The sequence below is a fragment of the Coptis chinensis genome, chromosome 4 (assembly GCF_015680905.1).
Source record: "Coptis chinensis isolate HL-2020 chromosome 4, ASM1568090v1, whole genome shotgun sequence".
NCBI classification, from domain to species: domain Eukaryota; kingdom Viridiplantae; phylum Streptophyta; class Magnoliopsida; order Ranunculales; family Ranunculaceae; genus Coptis; species Coptis chinensis.
In genome coordinates this window covers 62,090,958-62,112,572 of record NC_141459.1, presented here as the reverse complement: position 1 = coordinate 62,112,572, position 21,615 = coordinate 62,090,958, and the positions used below count along the sequence as shown (strand labels likewise).

Here is a 21,615-nt window from a genome sequence, read left to right as displayed (position 1 = left end):
GATAGTCCAACATAACCTAAAAGACTAAATAAATTCGTACAAAGAAAGAAGAGAGAGTCTGGTAGTCTATAGAATTCGAGTTCAGAAAGGAGTAGAAATCTGCCCAGCGTCAGGAAGTTGTACCTTTGCGATCATGACTAGGAGAGAAGTGGGGCACTTCAGAAAGTTTTCCTATAAAGCTCAATCTTGTCGAGTCTTCTGAGTTCACTACTTCAACACTTTCCACACCTCTGTATTCTCTATCTCATCATCACAACAGGTTTAAGGAGGAGCTCTAAACATCAAGAGATAATCCAGAACCTCACACATAGTTTACAAACAATCGGGTAATCCATCTCTCTTTCTCCTTCCTGAGACAAGAGACGACAACCCTTCCCAAACATAGTTTTTCTCTTTTAACGAAAGAAAACAATCCCAGCTACCCAGATTTCACAAAAATCATTTCACACGAAAGCTATCCATATATCTAGTTTATATCGAGGAAAGTACAATGCAAAACATGAATATCACATATACATGCATGATTGATACGCAAACTATCTCTTATCAATTTAAACAGTTCAAATCATGTATGAAAATAAGCAGGATATATATTGGTATGTAGGTTCCTACCTTAGTAAGCTCCGTTCCCCTCAAGCCCACTTAACCGAATCAAGCCCGCTTAACCGAATCCACTCTTATTTAACTCCTATAACAGCATATACACGTAGATTATTAGAATTTATCGAACGAACGAGAACTTCTTATCTAACGTAAGTCGAAAAGAATCTCGACGCTAAGAATTTGGTTTCAGGTATCTTTTCCTATAGCTACTGTCAACAGCGCTACAGGCCATTTCTGGCACTATTACTCTGACAGTCTCTACAGGCTATTTTGAGCCACGGCAGGCCCTCCTATCAACGCCAATCATATCACATCCCAATTCCAACTACAACAAATTCCACCCCCTTCAATTCATATTAATTCTATTAATAAAATCGGTGGGTGTTTCTTCTCCTCCACTCCATAATCAACATGACAGTAAACAAGGTATAGAACCAACATGAATTTCTCAAAATGAAGTGAATAAACAATAATTCTTACCAAGCCAGTAAAGATATCCCCTTTAGCTTTCTTCACCACCAATTCGCTAAGCTCTATCTTTTCCAAACAAGCTACTGCCGAATACATCACCACCCCATTCAATTAATTTCGTTAACACAACCCAATCATATCGAAATTGAATCTAAATACGAAATTAAACTCACCTCGCTGTGATACGACGCAAATTCGAATCAATTTTGAAGCTTCACACTTGACTCTAGTGTTTACAAGAGATGGGTTACGAAAATTTTTGGATTGAATCGATCGAAAAGGGGAGAATTTGGTTTTCTCCCCCTCCTAGGTTTTTAATAGTTGCGAAATTGAGAGAAATTGGTGCGATTTTGTTTTGTTTTTGGTTTGGTGCGATTTGTTCTATTTTTTGTCTTTACATGATAAGCTAATTAAGGCCCAAGCCCAATATCTAAACTAGGCCTAAAGCATAATTAAACTCCTAACCACTAACTAATTTGACTTAGCATCGTAATTATTTTCCGGCCCATCCAGCTTAATTTAATTTCCAACATTCTATCCCACCGCATGCTATAACGATAACCCACTCATGCATGTAAGCTGTTAACTCGTGCCAGCTTCGAACGCAGAAAAGCCGATAACCGACATTTTTGTCTAATTTTCGCATATAAGTTGCTTACCTAACGTAGCTTATGAGTCGGAGTTAAGTTTCATTAAGTTATGTAAGTTTGAAATGTAAACCCGACCGACCAAGTACATAATTGTCCCTAGGTTTGATATGTAATTTATGAAAATATCCTTAACGAGAATTTGAGTCTTTACAATATTTATTGGTTGGATTGGGCTTTGGACCTTTCTTAGAAATCTTCGGACTTGGGGCTTGCGGCCTTTTTACGTTGATGAGAATTTTACAACAAAATTAGGGTTTTAAACTCTGAAGAAGAAATTGAATGAGAGGAGCTAGTACAGCTGTATGCGAAAGGTAGTAGCTGTAAGGGAGAAGGAGATAGCTTCCATATGCATGGAGAAATAACAGTTCTTAATGGCTTGCAAAACTTTAATTGAAGAAATGAAAAGAAGATGGAGAGAGAGAGAGAGAGAGAGAGAGAGAGCTTGCGAAACTTTAACTTTTGGGTTTTCTAGTTTGATATTTTTTAGTTGGAGCCAACAATGAAAAGAGGTCCACCAGAAATTTTGGTTGCCAAAATGAAAAGTCTAGAGCGACACCGGCCAATGCCATCGCTACAAGGGTATAACAAGGCATCTATCATTCTGTTGTATGAATTGAAAAACGTGTTGCCTACAGACAAGGCGTTGCTACTAACTAGAATAACTGTGATGCAGTGGGGGCGTAAGCGGAGGGTGGAGAAGAAAGAGAGAGGGAGAGTTGGGGAAGAGAGAGAGAGAGTTGGGTTTGGTTGAGGAGGGTTGTGGGCGATGGAGAGTCATGGGAGAGGGAGCAAGTGAAGAGCTATGTGAATTAACAGGGGAGTAGGCGGGGAAGAGGTCGACTGGGGAGAGAGATAGAGTGAAGTTATGAAGAAGAAGAGAGAGGGAGAGAGGGGGGAGGGGGGTAGACAAACAACATTTTGCCTACCTTTCCAAACCCAAACCACTCACTTGATTACTTCTATTGTAGTGGCGGCAACAGCGTTGCATAAGGTTAATTTCCTCCAAAAATATATTTATTCTTCTTTTCAAAAAAAAATATAATGAGACCATTTGCCGAACCGGAAGCGCTCGCAATAGTAAATCCAATTAAGGCCATGCCAAAACATTTAGCGACACTGGAAGGCGCGGCAATTGATGTCCTTTACCAACGATTTTTGGGCGCTGCAAAAGGGTGCACTGCAACAGATCCCTTTTGTTGTAGTGTATACTAAGTTCTCTCAACAGGAAACCAAAATTTTCAGTATCAAATTCGTGGTTTTTTATTTCTAATTTTTGTTTAAGGCTAGTCGAGAAAACCAGTGGCTGTTTAATTTCTACTTAAACTAATTTTTTGATAGTCTTTCAATTCTAACTAGGGAAACCAAAATATATTCAGTAGAAAAAATAACAGTCTTTTATTTTTTATTTCTCGTTTAAGGGTGGCTAGTCTAGCAAACCAATCACGCGCCTGTTTCATTTCTATTTAATCTAATTTTTTTCGATGGATTTTTCTAACTAATTAACTTAATAATTAATAAGTATATTAATAATAACACTTGTGGAAGTCACATCACAAGTGATTTCGAAAACTTGGCAAAGTCACTTTTAAAGTGATGTTGAATACATAGATATTACATCACTTTATAAATGACACAGCGAGTGATGTAAAAAGGTGTTACTATATCACAATCATGACATCACTTATTAAAATGATGTTGTACAACTCTACTACATCAGCCTTTCAAATAAGTGATGTTAAAAAAAGATTATGATAATTATTATATCACATGCTGAGAAAAGTGATGTCATAGTTTTCATATGACATCACTTCGCTGAAAGTGATCTAAAATTAGTGATGTCATATGTCATATTTGTTGTAGTGAGTATGGAGAATTGATTAGTTTTTAGTCGTTATGGTATAATATTAGAAAGAGGGTAGAAGTATATTTAAGTTTATTTCTTACTGTCATGAGCGCTTAGTTGTTTTTAATTTCTTAGAATATCAATAGTTTATGGAGTGAGTGATTAATTAGTTTTTAGGAATAAAAATAAGATTGATAGAAGCTTAGAACTGTTATATGTGATGTGTTTGTTTTAAGTTGTGTTTTAGTAAGCTGAAATTCTTCTCTATTCCGGACAAGTAAGTTAGAATCCATTTTTGTTTCGAACCCAATCCTAATCGATAACCACTTGGGCCTAAAAACTAAAAAAGCCCAATTGACTAGGGTATTATTATAGAAAACAAAGAAGGCCTGATACTATTTCTTTCAGTCATCGCCTCCATCTTCTACCTCCAGCTGCACTAAACATCACCACTCCACCACTCAACTACCTCATCATCATCACCATTCAACTTCAACCAAAATCGGAAGCTACAGCTTCATCTCAAAGCCTACCCATGATGTGGAGCACTTGCAAATCAGCAAGGCTTACCACCGCCAGTCAGTTCACTCTGTTTTAAAATTTAAAAATTTGGAACTGTAGATGTCCAAACAATAGTTTTGACGTCCCCCTCTCCTAATTAGCTCCTCTAAGTTTCTCCAGTTTCGGTTCTAAGCGATCCTCCAATTTTCCACTTCTCTTTTTCTTTTATATTCTCTTAATGACGTGGAGAATTTGGTTTCTCATTCGATAAGAAAAAGAATAACAACAACAAAAATAGAAAGAGAATCAAGTTGTCGAAGTTCTTGATTGAATTCATAGATATTGGGTTTCTATTGTTGTTACTATTGTCAGGAGGGAAACATGAGAAAAGGAGGGGTGGTCGGGTGGTCTCGGTTATAAGTAGGAGGGAATAGTAAATTATGGTTATTTGTTCCGAACTTGACGAGTTGCTAGCCAATATAATTATGATTATGTTATGTCCTCTTTGCTTTAGTTTGGCCAATACATACACCTTGCGCCAGTTCAAGGACATGTTTGCAAACAGTTGCACATGGAAACTAAACAAAAATTTCATGTTGAACTCTGTTATGGAGAGTTGTTTGATAACAATGCTATGAACAGACATTTTAAACTTTTCAAATAAGAATGTGAAAATTGCGGTCAGGATTGTCTCTTTCATTCTAAGGGGGACAAATGTCATGAAGATATTGTTCACATTTTTATGATTGTAGAATCAATTATGTGGAGGCGAGTGGCCTGGGAAAATGGAGTTGAATGGGATAATGAATCTGAGCTTATTATCATAACTGATTTTCTGGTAGAGAAATTTGGACTCTCACAGTTCCGCATTTTCTTAATAACTATTTTTTATCACTCTTATTTTTAGGCAGAGACAAATCATGTATTCTGTTAAACAATGAAACTATTGATTCTAGTTATTGTTATTTTATTAATTGTTGTCTATTTCTTTTTTATTTATTAATTTATTTTCAGTCATGTCATTTGTACATGCAACTTATACATTCCACTCTAACACCTTTTATCCGCCATTTTGGAGACGTCTAACTCAACGGATTGAGCTGACAAATATTTAGTCGTTGTAGTAATTATTTATCCTTATGAATCATCACTCTTATTTGTTTTGTTAAGGATATAAATTCTACATATTTTAGCTTATGTAATTTTGCATGCATTTAAGGTAATATCCCTCCTTCTCTGATTATTTCAATTATGGTAAGCTTTCAGTTATCTTATTTAGTCATTGAGGATAATGCCTAATTTAGTTAGGGGTGTGAGAATTAAAATTTTGCAATATTTTAATTACAATATTTGGAAAGTTTATATGTGAATTATGGTGATTCTAGGTGAAAACTATATTTTTATCGTTTAAACTGGCTATTGAAATTGGAAATTATAAGTCATAGTCAGGATTAGTAAGCCTTTTAGACTAAGTTTCTATTACTAGAAATAGATCTCACTGATAAAAGTCTTAAGTCTAGAGTAAGTTTATATAATACACCACTTGAGGAATTTCAAATGAAAAAGCAACTTAAACTTCTACCAAACTAGCGAATTAGTACAGAGACTTGACTTGTGAGACTTGAGCCTTTCAATTTTAATTTCTTGGAGAGTCTTTACGTAAATCTGAGTCCAAGTTGACTCAACCATTTTTTTGTGCTTAAATTCGTTGTGTAGTCTCATTTATTCTTGATTTGGTCAATCACGAGGTGGCATCAACTGGGGAGATAGCCATTAGGTCATGTAGTTTATTCAAAGTGGAATATCATACTGATAAGTCAAGTAGTGAACCAATCAGCCTTTATCCCACCTAGTAGGATTATCATGTTAACCCCTTTTGAGCCTTATATATTATGCCTTTTATTCTTTAACCAATCATCATAAACCCAACTCTAGATAAGGAGTATATCCCATATTATTAGCCTTACCCATATTTCTGAGGATTTCTAAAAAACTAAAGAGAAAGCTAGAATGAAGAAGATTTTGAAGGAAATTTTACCAAAGTCAAATGAAGAAAATCATTCCTTTTGCTCAAAGAAAAAAAATATATAGAGAGAAAAGAGAAAAAGAAAGAAAATATATATAAATAATTGAGCAGAAGTAGTAATAGAGTTCAAATGTTGCAGTCTACAAGTGAAGAAACTTCCCAACAAGGTCAAGTGCAAAAAGTCTTTAGTATATTCTCAGAAATATTTGAATCATTTTTACCCTTTTCTTGTTAACCTGTCCTAATCCCCATCTTAATACCCAGACTTATCACTTAAGTATGATATGAAGTGTAGAATAGGTTAGAGGATGCTAAAGTGAAGGACCCGACACTTCAAATATGATTGACATTCTTTTCATGAGACTTTATTTATATATTTGCAAATTTTTGTCTGTCTGACTAAATATGTGGGATAATCTACTTTTTACTCATTTCCCTACATATAGAGGTAAAATAGAAAACTTATCTGATAGAGATTTTCTTGTGAATGTATGAAATGGTGAGATTTGAAGTCAAAATACTAATCCAAAGGTGAGGTAGAAATTCTGTTGCTTAGAAAAGGGAAAGAAATCAAAATGGTTAAAAATGAATAAGTTCTAGCTAGGATGAGTAGTCAATCTTTTCTATCTTTACGAATAGAACCTTAGCCTAATGTTTTATGATCATGGGTGTGATAAGTGGTAACCTATTGATTTAGACATTTTAACTAAAAAAATTTCTTTATCTAAATTTCACCATAGTTCATATGTAAACTTGATTTTGTGGGTATATCAATTGAAAACCCTCATGAGGCTATAACTCTTCCTTTAAGGGTAACTTAAAGGTTTAAGGTCTTGTTGCATATGGTAAATGCAACCGCGATGCCTGCAAAAGTGAGTTAGTTTATTATTTAATTAGTATTGTTAGCTTTGAACACTTCTTTAGTATAACTCATATTTGCTAAGTTGGGGGTTGTGATAAGTGCTCAAAAGTAATGATTTATATATCCAATTATGTGTATGTTAGTCTCCATTTTATATTTAAATATTCTAAAATGATGCAATTTGAGTTTTTCAGGTCAAAGAACCTAAATGTGAAATATGGAGGGGAAAGAAGTCAAATAAGTCAAAAAGGAGTCACTGGGAATTACAGCTAAAGGTCTAAGGCAAAAACGACATATTTGTCTCCATAAGTGCCAAGCTTAATGGGACTCTAAAAGAGGATAATAATTGAGTTAGAAGACTCTTAAATCTGATCTTAAAGTCTTAATTTTGACTTCATAGGAAGAGGAGATCAACATGGAAAAGAATTCAAAGTTTCACAAGAATTAGGAAACTGAAAGCTGTTAGAAGCTGCAACTTGGGAAATAGCCTACATGGCAAAGTGGGCCATGATCAACTTTTGTCCAACCGAATCCAACTTTTTCAGGATTTCTTCTATAAATATTCCAGAGAGTTTGACACCAAATAAACATAGGATTCTAATCTTTATCCAAACGAACATGTAAGCCATATATATATATATATATATATATATATATATATATATATATATATATATATATATATATATTATTGGTAAGACTATTTTAAATGAGATCAGTAACTCTTTGATACTGGCAGGGTTTGAGCCCTGGACCTCTGGTATCATCACCCAAAAGTTTTACCGACTTTGCTAGTATGAAGAGCTAATCTCCCTTCTCTTGGGAGGGGAGATTAAGCTTTTTTCTTATGTTTTAGTTTAGTTTTTCTTCTATCATGTTTTAAGTTAAATCCCCCATTGAGTTTCTTCTTATTCATTCATTGATTTATCGCTTCTTGTGGAGGTTAGGAGGTCTTAGGGTAATTCATGATTGTGAAGAGCCAAATACCACAAACCCTAGATTCTTTTCTTCTAGTTTTTGTGGTCTAGTGTGATGATTGGATTCTTTATGGCACCTCAATTAGTTGTATGGTTAATGCCACATGTGGATTTTTCATGGCACCTAGAGTTGTATATTGAATGTCACTTAAAGCACAATTTGGTTAGATAGAAGATATTATTGGAGATTGAAGAAGTACTTGGTGGTAAGGTAGAAAGCACGGTGAAAGCCAAATATTATCATCATGGTTATGAGCATAAGATTTGTAAGTATGGTGAGTTTCTATTGGTGATTTATATTAAGCATGATTGATTAATTATTAAACTAATTCTATGATTTTGGTGGATTCATCTCTCCCAAGATACTCTCTCTCTTGATTCATATTAATATATTTAATTTAGTTTAGTTTACGTATAGTTAAATCTCAAATCAAATAAACCATATATTCATTATTACTTAGCCACGTATTTTACTTGCATCCATTAGAATAGTTTAGATTAGGATATTCTATTTTCATCAACTAATTATTTAGAGTATGATTGATACCTTGCTAGCCACTATACTAATCAATATTTAATAGGCTAAGTAAGATTTGTAAAAGATACGTAACACAAACAACAACACAAATAAAATAATTACTTTTACGTGTTATTTTCAGGATGCGTACGCTTTATGATAACCAGCGAACCCTATCTACGCTCTGTGAATCGATACAGAAGAGTCAGGGGTTCTATTCAAAGTCATCACCAAAACTTAGAGCAGAACATTCGAAGTATAGATGCCAACCACGTTGACATGCTTAATACTCTAAAGAATATAGAATAGGCGCAGACAGCTTTTCAGGCCGAGGTCTTGAGACGTTTGCCCCAGCCAGGAGGTTCGTCTTCTTCTTCTGACTCTAGACATGTGCGTCATCGTCGTTTTGATGGTTCTAGACCATCTTCTTCCCAGGGATATATTATTTCTTTTTGATTTGTTGTGACGGATTTGATTTAGATTTATCTTTGTTTTGTAATAACTATTTAATTTTCGTACTTGTTTTAATTTCAGTACCTTAGTTTAATTATTTGCTAAATGCATTTTCTTTAGTTAAGTAGTTAGTATTTATTTGTTTATGTGATTGCTCTACTATGCACGTATCGTTAAATTTAATGCATGATTAATCACATATTCTTTACCGTATAGTTTCTGTTGTAATTCAACATGTTTAGGTATTTTACTGAATTATTGCATGAACCTCTCCCCCCTCCCCCTCTCAATTGTTTGGGGGTAGTATATTTTAATTTAGCACAATGTATGTGCACGTATGAAATTGCATGCCTTAATCACATTTTTATAAGTTTTGGGACAAAATATATGAACCCTTGGGCCTTGTTTAATTTAATTGAGATCCACAATGTAAATAGGTACATGTTATTTCGAGGAATTTCAAAGTTTTTCAGAATTTCATAAGCTAATCTAATAGAGAAAACCCATTTTATGCAACCCATGGGCCTTGTTTTATTCAATTGGGATCCATAATATAATTAGGAGCCTTAAATTTCGTGGAATATCAAAATTTCAGGGAATTTCATAATCTAATCATATATAGAAATTCCAAAAACTAAAATAGAATCCATGTGTTAGAAACTATTGTAAAAATATGTTTTTTCACATCTTTTTATTTTAGCAACCATCTGGCATTAGACTTAGAAACCAAACACTATAAAAACAAACTCTAAGCATGCTCTTTCATAACTAAAATCCCTAAACACATCGCTGCATCTTAGACCACACACGCGCCTTACACAAGCACAAATATAGCACGCACCGCACTAATATAAAATTGGTATCAACATTCTTAATTACACTCCGCGCCCTCCGAAGGATTATCTCAAGCGTGCGCACACCCTCACCGCAAGCTTCCAGGCTAAAATTTCCAGGTTTTTCTTCTCTAACTTCCAATACTTAAATTCATTACTTGTTTGCTATGTCTACTCCAAAAATTATACTGGAACAGTTTTTTGAGGATCTATTTCTCAATAACAAGTATGTTGCATACTTTGATGATATGGTAATGGAGCATGAATGGGAAACCCTACTAGTAAGACCTGATCAAATTTATTCTCCTACCCTTACTAAATACTTTTATGAGCATGTTCAATTATTTACATGCTCCCATGGAGAACAAGCTCTCATAGTGACGTTAGATGATAAACCTTGTTTACTGACTAAATACTTAATTGCATGTGCATTAGAAATTCCAATCCCTGCCTAACACACCCATATTAATTATATAGATGATAATGACATCCATTATGACTGGGTAAACTTCCACGAGACCTATGGTGCGGGTATATTCCAAGTAGAACACCAAGGCCAACATAATGTATCCTTAGGAAGCATGGCCCTTAATACAGGTCTTGCTATGCTTTTCCTTAAGCTTAATGTCCTAGGAGATTGGCACTTCAAATCTGCAGATTCCTTCACTTGCAACGCCTTCATTGCTTTAGCAGAGGGGCGTTGGTTCTATGATATATCCAAAACCATAGTGGCTGGTCTTGCCAGAGCCCAGACTATAAGGCATAAGTACCTTCTTATGCCAGTCACGGTCAGTCGTATCATGACCTTCTTTTTCCCAAAATTCTGTATATGTTCACCGATTGGGTCAAGGTTGATACAATGCGCCCAACTAATGCTATAGTCCGTTCTTTACATGTTATAGTTTGGCTTGGCTGGCGCATCCAACCTCACCTAATAGTCCCATATACCCCGTCTGACCAAGTCGCACTAAATCGGTTAGCTAGGGTATATGAAAATAGAATGAAGGCATGGAAAGTAGTCATAGATAGTCAAGACTTAAAGGAGCCTCATTTCACAAGTGAGAAGCAAAGCGAGGATAATGCCTGATTAGCGCAACTATATATGGTAATATTTATAATTTCCTGTTAGAGTTCGCTTATGTCCCAAGCAATTTTTTATTTTATGTTATCTCTATAATGGATGGAACTCATATAAGAGTTGCGTCTGCATTTTATTCTTTATATTTGTATTGTTTAACTTTCTTTTACAGGTGCTCCTATTTACAAGCATGTTTCTATGGTACTCTCTATCCTTTATTTTTATTCCATACTTTGGGGACAAAGCATGATTCTGTTTGGGGGTGGTATAGAAACACGTTGTAAACGTTTAAGCACATATTAGGTTGTATATTACGTATTATTTGTCGTAGAAAAATAGAAAAAACATAAAAATAGTTTATACTATGCACTTAGGATAATGGTATTATTTCTTTTTCCATGATGATATTAGTCTAGAAATCTCAAGAAGCAATAGAATTAAGCGTAGTTCTTAGAAACTTAGGTTAATATGTAGGTAATAGTCATTGCATCTTTTCATTAACATCTTGCATGAGCATGTATGAGTGTACTTGACAGTATTTTTCTGAGACCTAAGTTAGACTACTTAATTTTACATATCCTGTGAGATTCTAGCCTAAAAGCCTCATATGAGCTGAGTGATGATACAAATGAGAAGTATAATCTGAGTAGAGAAATCACACATCCACTTGCTTGATCACCATACCATATCCTAAGCGAAAATTTAGGCCCTCTTTGGATCGATATAGCTAAAAATTCATACCTATAATTAATTATCCGCTAGTCGCCCCACTGAGCCTTTTCATTTAGTCTTTTCACAACCACAAAGTCTTTACCCATCTTTAAAACCAATTAAATAAAAATAAGCCTACCCATCTTGAATGAGTCTGAGAAATAGGATGAGTAAAGAAAAGAAAGAGAACGACTTGTGGAAAACCAAAATTAGTTAGTTGCTTCAAAAAAGAAAAAGAAAAGAAGTTTCCATCCAAAGAAAAGAAAAAAAAAATAAAATAAAAACTCCAAAAAAAAAGAATAAAATGAGTCAAAAAGCCAAAACAAAAAGGTTAAGGATGGAAACTAAGTATAGAAGCAAAGTAAGAACAAGGTTTTCTCTAGTTATATGTAATTGAAGACCCTATTATCTCAGACTTGTTTATTTAAATATCCATTCAGTTTCTTCTTAAACCATCACCTCAGCCTTGTATCACCTAATAAAGACATCTAGCTCAATTAGGATTAATTTGGTGTAATAGTAAGTGGTAGATGTGATTGATCGACCTCGGCTCCTTTGGATGTCATTGAGATTGTGAGGAAAAGTGTGCCCACTGCACACTGGAGTGAGCGAAACTTGAGTGGAAAAATCAGAGTAACGTATATTTGTCTTGACAAATTGTGAGAACCTACTTAAGGACAATATTCCAAAAGTTTCAGAAGCAGACTTGCCATTGCATTTCATAACATAGTTCATAGCATGCATGAGTATCTTTAGATGATTTGATTATTATGCGTGTATTAGCTTAGGTTTCAAAAGCATTGTTCTTATTATATTGTTATTGAGATGTATAGATATCTGAGATTAATTAGGAAATTTTACTTTTATCTCTTAGTTGTTGTAGTATAAATGAAGCTTGTGAGTATCTTCTCTAGAAACTCTCACAAGACTATAACTCGTCCACTAGGGAATTCCAAGTAGTTTAAGGCCTTATTGCATATAGTCAATGCAATCGCACTCCGCGAAACGAGATTAGTTAGGACCACATTTTTTGCCACTTATCTATTTTTATTTCTCATCTTTGCTTGAGGACAAGCAAAATGTTGTTTGGGGGTGGTGTGATAAGCAACCAAAAGTGCATTTTAAACCTCTTAATAGTATTCTACTTAGGCCAATTATGTTTATAATAAATAAGAGTTAGTATTGTTTAAGTGTTTTTGTGCATTTCAGGATTTGAAGCTGATTAGGTGACTAAAGGCATCACTTTTGCATGGAAAACGAGTCAAGATGATTGTTGAGGAAGTTCTACAATTAAAGCCCAAGATTCATGAAGAAAAGCCTTTTTCAAGCCCAGTCAAAGTCAATTCGGGTAGAAAAAGAACATAAAAGTCAACAAAATTTCAATAGGCCGTAATCTTTGGACTCGAGCCTCGGAATTGCACCTACTTTATGTCAAAACGACCGGCTCGGAACCCGATTTCCAATGGACCCAGCCTTGTCCCAATCAGAGTTGTAAAAGTGGACAAAACAAGCACAGAAATAATTTATGACAGTTGTGGCCATTTTAGACTTAACCTAATGGACTTTGGGTTCACATTAGAGGCCCAAAGTCCCCTTTTTTTACCCATGCACTAAAATTTAACTCTAACCCTCTCCTATATAAAGAGGGTTAAGGCTAAACACTTCTCACTTCTACTTTTCTCTCAACCATTTAGTTTATAATTAGTTTTAGTATAGTTTAAGGTTAGAATAGTTTATAATTGTAGCCTCCATTAAATTAACCTTCTTCAATAAAAACTTTAGTTAATTTTAATAATTCTCTTTTACATTATGTCTTATATTAATTGTTTAATTAATATGATTCCAATGACACAAGGTTAAACCTCCATTAGAGGAGGTTTATGAAGCCACGTGAGGATGATTGGTAGTTAGGATATTTATTATTTTGCATTAAGAACGTCAAGTTCTTCATTGTGAGTGTCTAAAGATAGAGCTCATAACGAAGAACTAGAGTTTAGAGCCACTATCAAAGAGATTTGTGGTGGAGCTAAACTTTCATGCTAGTGAAGTCTTGATCCGAGACGACTTGATGTTTGTGTGAGCCTAAAATCTCCTCCTCACTCTCCTCCTTTTTTTTCTCCTCTCTTTTTCTCTTTCCCTTTCTCTTTATACCCCTTTAAACCTTCATCCAAGACGTCCACCTGTCACCCCATCCTTCGGTCCCCCTTCCTTCCATACGTATGCCACTTCTGCGGCTTAGGGTTCCGCGGCAAGGATCCCCTACTCCTCGAATTCCCTTCCCTGTTTTGCCACCCCTCTCTCTACCGCAAATATCCAACCCATCATTAATTAGGTCACTACAAATGCCCCCTCTTGAGTCCGCAAACCCCTTGATGTTGGCGGGGTCGAGAACCCACCTTCCCCTCTCTCTTCATCATGGGTTATGGTCTCCTCCTGACATACTCACTTTATGCGTGTCGCACGTGTGTTGGATCTTGGTCGCCTCGTTTGCTGCACCCCCATGTGTCTCTTTCTCTCTGGTCCGATTGGTGGCGCCTCGGTTTCTGCCCCTTCGTTTTTACCCTTCTGCCCTTCCTACCCCTCAAATCCCGCTCGATTCCTCTTCCTCTCTCATTTACCTTTCACTCCCTTTTCTTCCTTGCGATAAACTCCATTTTCAAATCCTTACCCCTTCATCACTTTCCTTGCACTTTATTTTCTACCCGCCCTTTGAGCTTTTCTTTGCCTTGCTCCTCTTTACTTTCCACTATTCTCAATTGTTCCGGCACTTGTCCACTTGGGTTCGTGCATTAGGTTGGTTTTTTCTTCTTTCTCCTTCTTTTGTTTATCATCTTCTTCCCTTTATCTGTGATTTCTATTGTTCTCTCTTTTGTGGTGACGATCCATCTCCCCCCAACTGTCTCAGATGTCGGACTCCCAACCAGAGGCTTCGTCCTCTTCACGGTCTGATAGGGTGGCGTCCCCTCCTCTGGTGGACTCCACCGCGGTCCCCTCCACTACCGGGTGGCCATTTAAACTCCCCCCTCCTCCCCCTCAATCCCGCCGCCCTAATCTAGAAGCAATCAGGGTTGGCTATGGGATCCCTGATGATATTCTTATTGAACACGTACCTGACGTGACCCATTTCCCCCATCTAGTGCCAAATAAGCTGGGATGTCTGGTGGCCATGGTCGGCCAAATTGTGTCCAACCTACGGTTTCCACTATCTTTATTAAATGTCAAGGTGTGCAACTACTTCAATATCCCCCCTTGCCAAGGCATAGGAAATTTCTGGCTTATAATGTATGTCGCGAACCACTACAACAAAAGCCACGAACCCCAGATCGTCCTCCACGACATCATTTCTCACTACTACATAAGAAAGAGTACCAAGGACGTCAGTGTGGGTTACCACTCCTTCTGTGTCCATCCAGGTAAATGGTCTTTTATTCTTCGAATTACCACTTCAGACAAGACCTGGCACCACTACCCTTTGTACATTTCTGGTAATTTTCTGTCCATGGCCATTCCTCCTAAAGTAACTCTGAACAATCTCACTTTTTTACTCGCAGTAAGCGTTTTTTCCTATTCCCTCTTCTGTGTGCATTACGTGCTGCTGACTGATCCTTTGCTCTGTATTTGCACAGGTTGGAGGACCGACTCCAAATCTTGCCTCTATGCGGGGATTACATCGGCGGTCTTCGAGAAACTCCGCAGTCTAGGCTCATAGCAAACTGTCGTCCTCGGCATTGATCCATCTCAAGGGACTCCTTTGCTATAAGACCCATCTTTACATACCTTAGGCAAATACTCTGCTCCCTTCTACCGCCCTCCCCATCCCAAAGAAAGAAGACCTAGGCCTTCACCACCTCCCCAAGCAGGTCCCCGGCCTTCTAAAAGCAAGCCCCCTAGCTGCGGCTTTACCTAAAAAACTACCAAATCCCAGGCTTAGGCCCAGGCCTTCGCCAAAATAGTTCAAAAATCCACCGCTAACCTTCCCTCTCAATCCTGTAGGTATACCCCCTCCTCCCTTCGCTCTATTTAAGATTGGGAAAATCAATGCACCTCTACAGACACCCCATCCGCAGATTCAACACCTCCCCCTATGGACGTCACCAAAATTCGGTTATATGACAGTGAATCCGATGACGACATGATAGAGGTGGCCGCCACTTAATCTGGCCCTACTCCGTCGGACGCCCCAGTGGCTGCGGATCCTCCCTCTGGCGAGCCTCCTCTCAAATGCAGCCATCTTTCCACCTCCACAGAACCCGCCGCGGCTGTTCCTCCTACTCTCTAGACTCAGTGTCCCGGCAAAGAAGTCGCTCTTGAAGCTTTCTACCCCACCTTCAAGGTGCGCGGCCGTTAGGTCAATATTGCGGATTCTGCTATGGAGAACCCCGCGGTAGCCTCTACCATTTTCTATGGTTCTCATCTTCCCCATGACCTAACTTATGCAGATAGCGGCACCTTTGAGCAACAGCGCACTTCCCTCTACACTGCCTGGGAAAAGCTAATTAACTCTTTTACCATGCATCCATCTCTCAGCTCTTGGACATTCTAACCTCCTTTCCCTTTCTAGGCGAGCTTGGACATGTCCTATATGATCCACGACCTCTTCTCATCTCTCAGTACTGTGGAGTCATTAGAAAAGGAGTTAGGCGGACCTAACGGGTTGAGGGCCACCTGCACCCGTCTCTAGACAGAGTTGGAAGTCGCGGCTATGGCTAAACTCCGCGCTGAGGACGAATTGAAAAATGCTGAAACTGCCCACCAACAATTCATGGATGGAGTAAACAACCGCTTGAGCAAGCAGCGTGAAGCCCTTCTCCTCCAGCACACTGAAAGCACCAATGCCTTCCTTCTGCAACACACCAAAGACATGGAGCAGCTTCGAATAAGCTTCAAGGCCCAATCCGAGAAGCGACTGGCTAAAAAACTTGGTGAAGAGCATGCCCGTCTAATCAAAGAAGGACGTCTCCTCCCAGAGAAACCCCCATCCCCACTACCAGAGACTAATGCTGCTATGAGCCCTGTTGCTAATGATCCTTCCACTCTGCTATCTGATGCCCCCATTGATGACATTACTCCCTCAGAACCTGCTGTGATATCCCTCGAAACAACACTCCCTACTGACGACCTGCCTCAGGACCGAGACTAGCCCCATTGTTGGCCATCCTTTCATCTTTGAAGATTGTATTTGATTTTGCTCCTCTCTATTTTGTAATTAACTTCGACATATGTAGTACTCAGTTGTTATTTTCCTGGTGTTTAATTTTGTCACATTTGTTTTGTCCCTCCTCTTGCTATAGTGTTGATTAGGTCGCGGTATCACCTAGTACTGTGCAATACTGGGGCATTGCCCGCCCTTGATCTTGTGAATTGCATGTCCAGAATGGTCTCACTCACCTCTATGCATTCTCCAACCCCTTCTAAATGTTTAGTTTGCAGCTCACTGGGACATTTCTCTTTGCCCCCATGTGGGACTTTTAACTTCCATCTGCTAGGCCATGCAGCCCGCCGGGGCAACTCATCTTGCCCCTTGTTTGATTCGGACCTCTTTTCCGCGAAAGGCTCATCCCCTCCGTTGTCCCCTCTTTATGCTTGATTTGCAACTCGCTGGGGCATCTCTCTTTGCCCCCAGGTGGGACTTGTAACTCTCATCCGCGAAGGGCTCATCCCACTCCGCGGACTCTATTAGGCCATGCAGCCCGCCAGGGCAACTCATCTTGCCCCTTGTTTAATTTGGACCTCTTGTCCGCGAAAGGCTCATCCCCTCCGCCCTCCCTAGTTGACTTTGAAAACATTTCATCACAAGATATACTCTTTTTGTTTTCTCAAAAGTGTCATTGTATTATATATTTACAAACATCTCCAGTCTCTTGCTCTGGATTTCCATTACAATCAAGTGTAAAATCTCTTTAACATTCTCACATTCCATGCTTTCTCTACTAACTTTCCCTCTGTTGTTTGTAACTTGTAAGTGCCTGCTCCTCCTACGTCCACTACTGTGTAGGGCCCCTCCCAATTGGACCCCAGCTTCCCATCATTCGGCCTCTTAGTGCTCGGAGTTACTCAGCAGAGCACTGAATCTCCTACTTTGAATTGTCGCGGCTTGACTCTCATGTTGTATTGTCTCTGGAGACATCGGTGATACTCTTCCAGCCTTACCCAGGCGGTGTCCCTTCTTTCTTCTGCCAAGTTCAAGTCTCTCTCCAGTATACCCCAGTTTGAACCTTCCTCCACCACCTTCATACGGGTAGTAGATGCCACCATCTCTGACGGGATCACGGCCTCCACGCTGTAGGCCAAAGAGAATCTTTAGTGATTGTCCGGGGTGCGGTTCTGTAAGCCCAAAGGACATGATTCAGTTCGTCAGCCCACGCTCCTTTCTTATCCTCCAACTTTCTCTTAAGATTGTTCATTATAGTTTTGTTAGAAGACTCTCCGCGTCCATTGCCTTCAGGGTTGTATGGTGCCGAGAATCCCTGTTTCACCTTGTACGCCTGCAAGAACTCTTGCACCTTGGTTCCCATGAATTGAGTCCCATTATCCGCAATGACGGCATATGGCAATCCAAATCTACATATGATATTCTCCGACAAAAACTTAATTACCTGGGTCTCCTTCACCTGCTGCAAGGGTACAACCTCTATCCATTTTGTGAAATAATCTGTGGCGGCCAGCATGAACCTCCTCTTGCCACTAGCCATGGGCAGCGGCCCTACTATGTCCATCGCCCACATTGCAAACGGCCACGGACTTGACACGTTATGGAGGGGTTCGGCCGGCGCGAAAATCAATTGAGTAAATCTCTGACACTTGTCGCATCTCTTGGCAAATTCCACTGCGTCTTTCTTCATGTGGGGCCAAAAGTAACCATGTGTTATCAATCGGTGTATCGTGGTTCTCCCCGCCGAATGGCTCTCGCAATCTCCCCCATGTAACTCTGTTAGTACTTCTTGCGCCAACCTTGGTCCGAGACATCTCAGCAATGGCCCACTGAAGTTTTTTCGATATAATTCTCCCTCTACCAGAATCTACCTCTGAGAAGCTTGTTCCCACCTCGTCCTCTCTTTTTAATCAGTAATCTGTTTCCCAGATAAAAAGTTCTTGATGGGCTCCATCCAACCATTGTCTTCCTCTGCGACCTGGCACACCTCATTCGCCTCCTCCGTGCTCGGTTTCTCCAATCTCCTTACTGTTATTGTTCTTTCCTCTGATCCAGGTATGGCTGCGGCCACGTAGTTCAAGGCGTCAGCATGCCTGTTCTCTCCGCAACCCAAATGTATGAACTTGATCTTCGTAAACTTAGCAGACCTTTTACACAATACTTCCAAATACCTCGCCATTCGTGGGCACCTGGCAGCGAACCCTTTATTCGCCTGACACACCAATGGATTTGAGTCCGAGTATACGGTCAGCTCACTCACCCCCAAGTCTTCAGCCATCCTCAAACCCGCTATCACCGCCTCATACTCTGATTCGTTATTAGATGCAGCAAATCCCAACTTCATGGTGAGTTCTATCCTGTGGTTATCTAGTGTAACAATCATTACCCTTATTCCGCTGCATGTGTCCGCTGCGGATCCATCTGCGAACACCCTCCACCCGTTTCTCTTGTCCCAGGGGCCTAAGAAGTCTTGCTCAATACACCTTTCTGGCTCCATGACCATCTCTTCCCCCCAAGTGGGATCCTCTGCCGGGAACTCTGTCAAGAACTCTGCCACTGCCTGTTCCTTCTCCGCGGTTCTAACCTGATATTGTATCTCTTAAGAACTCAGCATTACCACCCATTTTAACATTCTTCCTGATTTCTCCGCCCTTTAGTGCTTATTTCAGAGGCAGATTCGTTACCACCACCACTGAGTGTGCCTCGAAATACGGCTTCAATTCAGGGCCGAGAATATCATTGCCAGTGCATATTTCTCAACTCTACTATACCGGGTCTCGGCATCTAGTAAGGTTTTACTCTAGAAATATACTGGCTTCTCTATCTTGTCAACGACCCAGACCAAGATAGAGCTAATAGCATACTCCGAGACCCCCAGATACAAGTATAATTTTTCCCCATGTTCCGATCGAGACAGTAAAGGTGCCTTACCCAAATAACTCTTTAACTCCTGAAACGCCTTTTCGTATTCCGCAGTCCATATGAAATCTGACGTACCCCTTAGCAATTGATACAGCGGCCTACATTTGTTGGACGACTTTGAAATGAATCTGTTTAATGCCACGACTCTTCCCGCTAGGCGTTGTACCTCTTTGACGTTCTGCGGCGAGGGCATCTCCACCAAGGCTCTAATTTGCTCAGGGTTAGCCTCTATCCCTCGATGGGTAACAATGTAGCCCAAAAACTTTCCATTGGTCACTCCAAATGTGCATTTCTCTGGATTGAGCTTCAAGTTATGCATCCGCAGTATTCTGAACGTCTCCCTCAGCCCCTCTAAGTGCTTCTCTTCTCACATACTCTTTTCCACCATATCGTCTATGTATATCTCCATTCCCTTTCGAATCTTGCTCTCAAACATTTTCTCTCCCACTCACTGGAAAGTGGCCCCTGCATTCTTTAATCCAAATGGCATCCTAGTATAGCAATATGTACCCCCTTCTACCACGAACGCCATTTTCTCCTGATCCGGTCCATACATCGCGACTTGATTGTATCCCATTGATGCATTCAAAAATGAAAATATTTTGAATCCCGCTGTTCTGTCTACCAATTCATCTACTCGCGGCATTGGGTAGCTGTCTTTAGGACACTCTGAATTAACATCCGTAAAATCGACACACATACGAACCTTGCCATTTTTCTTCAGTACCGCAACTACATTAGACAACCAATCCGTGAACTCCACCTCTCGTATTATTCCAGCTCCTTTCAACCTTGCGACCTCCTCTCGAATTCCCTCGGCATACTTCAGCCTCACGCTTCGCATTTTCTGTCTTACTTTGGCCTCACACTTCGCATTCAGCCTCATGTGCAACCGATGACATGCGAAAGCTGGGTCTAATCTAATGACATCCTCAATTACCCAAGCAAACACGTCCTTGTTTTCGGATAAGAACCGTACCAGCTCATTCTTCCACTCTTCCGACAAACTGACCCCTATCGATGTGAATTTCTCTTCCTCTCCTGTCCCCAAATTCACTATTTCAATCTCATCCAGCAACTTCGATCCCATCAACACCTCAGCCTCCCTTTCGGTAGAGGCACACTGTAATTACTATGCATGTCTTTTCTTGGGGTTTGAGGTCTCTCCCTCTGCTCCCCGAACCCATCTCTTCACTGTTCCCTGATGACTATTCTTCGCTGTTACCTGATCGCCGCGAACCTCATACATCCCAGTCGGGGTGGGAAACCGGATCACCTGGTAATAAGTTGATGGTACCGCCTTCATTTCATGGATCCACCGCCTTCCTAAAATGGCGTTGTACTGTGAGTCCATGTCCACCACCTTGAATCGAGAGAATACTGTCACCGGCCCCGTTGTCATAGGGAGCAAGAGCTCCCCCAAAGGCTTCGTCACACTTCCATTGAACCCATACAGATTTGTCTGCGAAGGTCTTAACTGCTTCTTATCTATCTTCATCTCTTCCATTGCCCCTCTGAACAACAAATTCACAGCGCTATCGCAATCCACCAGCACCCTTTTTACCATATAATTACCCATCACCACTGTGATTACTAATGCATCCTCGTGAGGAGAGTCGACAGCCCTAAGGTCCGCGTCAGTAAACACTATGCTCCCCTTTCCACTTGCGGACCATGGAGAAGGCCACGACTGTCCTGGTGCCTCGTTGACTTGCTGGATACTCGTTGTTCGTCTAATCTTGTCTCGGTGGGCGTTGTGACTCAACACTTCTCCACTGTAAATGACGTTGATCGTTCCCAGTATCCTCCCCTGATTTGGTACCTGCTCCTCTTTCCCATTCTCCGTTATGAACTCCTTCAACAACCCCTACCCTATCATCCTCTGTACCAACCACTTCAATGCATAGCAGTCATTCGTCTCATGGTTCTGTATTTGATGATAAGCACAATAAGGCCTGCCTGGTATTTCCGTTGGTTTGTTTCGCAGCCCTTCGTAACCCTACAAATTCTGAATCA

General features: G+C 39.7%; 2 protein-coding genes across 2 annotated transcripts; both read right to left on the bottom strand.

Moving 5' to 3' along the window:
• Positions 1–18,583: 18,583 nt before the first annotated feature.
• LOC147504294 (uncharacterized) lies at positions 18,584–19,918 on the bottom strand. The gene is made up of 2 exons (XM_086605133.1): positions 19,766–19,918; positions 18,584–19,261 (listed from the first exon to the last, which is right to left on the bottom strand). Exons 1-2 carry the CDS (start codon positions 19,916–19,918, stop codon positions 18,584–18,586), a joined length of 831 nt encoding a protein of 276 aa, XP_086461259.1.
• Positions 19,919–20,731: 813 nt separating this feature from the next.
• Positions 20,732–21,166, bottom strand: LOC147504293 (uncharacterized). Its single transcript, XM_086605132.1, has one exon. The coding sequence runs from the start codon at positions 21,164–21,166 to the stop codon at positions 20,732–20,734; it is 435 nt and encodes a 144-aa protein (XP_086461258.1).
• Between the last annotated feature and the right edge of the window lie 449 nt (positions 21,167–21,615).